The sequence below is a fragment of the Nansenia antarctica genome (assembly GCF_963989245.1).
Source record: "Nansenia antarctica genome assembly, chromosome: 1".
Taxonomy (NCBI): domain Eukaryota; kingdom Metazoa; phylum Chordata; class Actinopteri; order Argentiniformes; family Microstomatidae; genus Nansenia; species Nansenia antarctica.
Window position 1 is genome coordinate 34,260,695 of NC_137674.1, and position 4,636 is coordinate 34,265,330.

Here is a 4,636-nt window from a genome sequence, read left to right on the forward strand (position 1 = left end):
TTCATCATCAAAAACATTTATCATAATTAATTCTTGGACAGGGTAATTATTATTGAGCGGGTGTGCAACTGGTAGACGAGGTCTGTTTTAAGTGTGACAGATTGAGTGGAGGAAAAAAAACCGTTGGATAAAAAAAAAAATGCAACTCCGGCAGAGTAATCAGGAGACACAGGGGGGTAAGGGTGGGTGGGGGTCAACACAAGTTGCATTTTTAACCAGATAAGTAGGCTAGAAATATCACAATATATTTAAAAAGTTGTTCAGTTATGGCTAAACTTGTGGCAAGCCAGTTTTGGTTCAATCATAAATGTTATCAATAACCTGGAAAAGTATCCTATTGGAGCACTTTGAGCTGCAACGTTTGCAGGAAAAGCGTTATACACATAACAAGTTATTATTATTATTATTATTATTATTATTATTATTATTATTATTATTATTATTATAGGCCAATGTATAGGCTTCATACACGTTATTCAAATGTGTAAATTCAGCAATCGAATATATTTATTTGTGTGAAGATATATTATATTTCATTTGATCCATTTCATGAATGCTCTACAATTGCAGTGGCAGTATTTATATCAAAAGCACAAAAAACAAGGCCTCCTTCAGGCTTATAGTAGGCCTAAACAGCATATAGGTATATAGCCTACTGTCAATGTCTTAATGGGTTTTTAACACCTTAACTGAATCTCGAGGCGTTTTGACAGAAGATAAGAGAGAGTTTTAACGAGGAATCAGTTGAGTGTTGAGTTAAACTTAAGTCCCATATCAACCCATTGATTGTCCTCTGAGCGGTTCTTCAAACTTGGAAATCTAATTACAGCGAGCAATTAATTATGGTTGCAAGGTAGTGTGCAAGAACCTATCGGCCAACCACATTCTACAACAAGTCCCCTACAAGTTTTAAGTTGTTCACTGAAGTAGACTACTGTTTTCATATTTTAATGGCATCCTATTCACATTTACAGCGATTACCTCTGCGGACAAAACCAAAAGCCAGAATGAAAAGCTTTGGCTAGTGAAATGGCTGGGCCCACTGTACAAAATGGGCCCGATAAGTTGACTGCATTGTTAGTTACTTTTCCACGAATGGGGGGGGTTGTTATCTCCCTTGTTTATCGGGGTCTACAGTGGCTTTGTCTGAATTGTCTCGGCAAATGGCCCCCAATCAGTTCCCCCTATATTTGAGACAATTAGCTGGGTTCTATGTAAATTGTGGTCCTCGCTGTGTCCCCGATGTGTGTTCATTTGAACGACTGTGTTTTGTTCTTTGAGAGGACTTGTTGCAATTATAGGATGTTGCTGTTTTTGGCCGGGGGGGTGGGGTGGGGATGCTGGGGGGTTGTCGAGGGAGGGACGTTTGTCAAGATGAGCTACGCTCACTTCGCGAGGACAGCTGGGCTTCTGAGACTGTTTTAAGAGCGCAGTGCGCGTGGATAGGGTTTATCATAGGAGCCATTGCAGTTAACCTCATCAGTGTTCACCGAAACCCCTATAGGCACAGGGTGCAACTTGCGTTACTAAATTTCCTCTCTTTTTGTGATTTTTGTTGTTGTTGGGGGGAAACAGGTCGACCAGCATAACCGGTGCAGCGTGATCAATAAAAGAGGAAAGAAGACACCAAGGACATCTACGGGCCTTCCTCAATTTTCAAAATTTTCTCCAACTTCACCCCCCAATCGAACATTAGCATGATGTCGTATCTCAAGCAACCACCTTACACAGTCAATGGACTGAGTTTAACTACCTCCGGAATGGACCTTCTGCATCCATCCGTGGGCTACCCAGGTGAGATAGACAATTACTTTTTGGGAACGAGTTTGGGATGCTAGTGGAAGAATCTGCTATAACAATTATTCTATAAGAGTCGATCACCATAGTGTGACGACACAGGGGCTTTTAATGCGCCTGGTTAACAAACAACAGCATAATAAAAGTCTTTACATTGGGCGAATAGAAAGAAATGTGAAAATGTGTTTCCTAACCCCACAGGACTCTTCTTAATGATGCGTAATGATCATTATGCACTGATAAAAACAACATAAGGACAACCCTTTGATGCAGTTTGTCTTCTTTCACTTTCCCTTTAATTATGTAGCATAAGCTACAATCTAATGTTCCAACAGGGTCGTTGTTTTTGAAATAATTTGGAAAAATAACCGTAGGCAAATGCATTTCCAGGTGTCTAAAAAATGTATTTCGATGCGTAGATTTTCTAATTATGCTTTTGTTTATTTTCTAACAGCGACACCACGCAAGCAGAGACGAGAAAGGACGACATTCACTCGCGCCCAACTTGACATCTTGGAGGCACTTTTCGGCAAAACTCGTTATCCTGACATATTCATGCGGGAGGAGGTAGCACTCAAAATAAACCTGCCGGAGTCTCGCGTACAGGTGAGTTTTATGACAGCTATACTAGGCCTGTATGTTAGGCCTCTTTGCTTTTCCACAAAAAACTCATAAAACACTATAAAATAAAATTAAAACAACTAAAATGTTCTTAATTCTTTAATAAATTTGGACACCAGCAATGTCGACAAAAAATAGCCATTCAACATGGGAACATAGAGAAATAAACAGCAATAATGTAGGCTATAGGCTACTGTTGTTATTGTTTAAAGGCACATTTTTATTAATGTGTTACTGTCCTACATTTTAGGTTTGGTTTAAGAACCGACGGGCGAAGTGCCGCCAGCAGGCCCAGCAGCAGCAGAACGGGGGCCAGAACAAGGTGCGACCGGCCAAGAAGAAGAGTTCACCAGCCAGGGAAGCGAGCTCCGAGAGCGGGGCGAGTGGCCAGTTCACACCCCCATCCAGTATCACTTCAGTCCCGGCCATCTCAACCAGCACCGCGCCAGTGTCGATATGGAGTCCAGCGTCAATCTCTCCGCTGTCCGACCCTCTCTCTACCTCCTCCTCCTGCATGCAAAGGTCCTACCCGATGACCTACACGCAAGCCTCGGGATACAGCCAAGGCTACGCCGGGTCGACGTCGTACTTTGGCGGGATGGACTGCGGGTCTTACCTGACCCCCATGCACCACCAGTTGTCGGCCCCGGGGACGACCCTCAGCCCTATGAGCACCAACGCCGTCACAAGCCATCTGAACCAGTCCCCGGCCGCCCTCCCCACCCAGGGCTACGGCGCCTCGGGGCTGGGGTTCAACTCCACGGCGGACTGCTTGGATTATAAGGACCAAGCGGCAGCGTCGTGGAAGCTGAACTTCAATGCCGATTGCTTGGATTATAAAGATCAGACTTCGTCGTGGAAATTCCAAGTCCTGTGAGGAAAAAAAAGAAAATAAAAGAACAATTAGCCTACTTGTTAATTATACAAACACAAACTATGATGATAAATCAAACATATAGTCCTGCCATCCTTCAAATATATGCGTAAAAAGACTGATTCGTGTCGTCGGTAAGGACCTGCGAGGGCTCTCGGTGGTATATCGTGTTTTTTGGCATGATGTTTGGCCCCCCCCTTAGAGGAGAAGTTATAATTTATTTTAGCAAATGGCAAAGAGATTTTCTTTTTCATAAACCTCCCAGGTTGTTAACCCCCCTTCGTCTGTATGTAGGCTCTGTCAGTGTGTGCCTCGACGCTTACGACACCTGTTGGTTAATGTAAGGAAAAACTCGGAGAGGACTCTTAGTACATCATCACAGCCACGGAACAAATCCTACCTTGTCCAAGAACAAAAAAATTGCTAGAGGAGCCAATCTGTTGGTAGTGCTTGGAAATGGACAGGCCTCATTTAAGCCTCTTTCAACTTGCCGACCCTACCGGTAGATGGACACTTTGATCAGGATGGTGTGTGGACTGCGCGCCCCTGAGGCGACATGGATGCACTATACTTTATTTAAGAAAAAGTGTTTATAAGGAATCAATATGTAGTTTCTAAGAGACAATCAGTGTGTGTCTTATATAAATGGTACATATGTGTTTTTTTTGTTTTTTTTTATCTGTGCTAGCCTTCGAAACTGTGATCTGTTGTAATTGTATGCAATTTGTGAGCTCCCTCGCATCAGCGAAGACTCTCTCTGCTGTGATTTTAATAGATTTTTAACTTTTTTGAACAACAAAAAAATGCTAATGGTTAAATAATTATTATTGCAAGAGACAACCTGACTGTCCAAACCCATGATAGAATATCGGAGGGATATTATAGGCCTTCTGGAAATGAAAACTCGATTGCGGAGAGCTCTCTAGACCTGCCGCGTCCCTCTCTCCATTGATCATACACGCTGGTTAAGGACCCGTATTAGGTGCCACAGATGGTGTGACCCCGCCGGTGAAAAGACATCAATAAAAAGTCCTGTGATCTGACCCCCCTCATTTATCAAGTAACTAAATATGTATTCAACAGCACCGTGTGTGTGTGAGTGTGTGTGTGTGTGTGTGTGTGTGTGTGTGTGTGTTGTGTGTGTGTGTGTGTGTGTGTGTGTGTGTGTGTGTGTGTGTGTGAGAGAGAGAGAGAGAGAGAGAGAGAGAGAGAGAGAGAGAGAGAGAGAGAGAGAGAGGCCTATAAAGACATGTATGTAGCCTCATCCCTGGACACCAAACATTATGCATTAAAAGTTGTGGAAGTGGCAGGTTTTACATTTATTTTCAGTTCACCTAAATCGAA

General features: G+C 43.0%; 1 protein-coding gene across 1 annotated transcript; it reads left to right on the forward strand.

Moving 5' to 3' along the window:
- Nucleotides 1-1,697: 1,697 nt before the first annotated feature.
- otx2b (orthodenticle homeobox 2b) lies at nucleotides 1,698-3,295 on the forward strand (the record flags this gene model as incomplete). Its single annotated transcript, XM_080534406.1, has 3 exons — nucleotides 1,698-1,794; nucleotides 2,252-2,403; nucleotides 2,669-3,295. 3 exons carry the CDS (start codon nucleotides 1,698-1,700, stop codon nucleotides 3,293-3,295), a joined length of 876 nt encoding a protein of 291 aa, XP_080390532.1.
- Nucleotides 3,296-4,636: the final 1,341 nt, after the last annotated feature.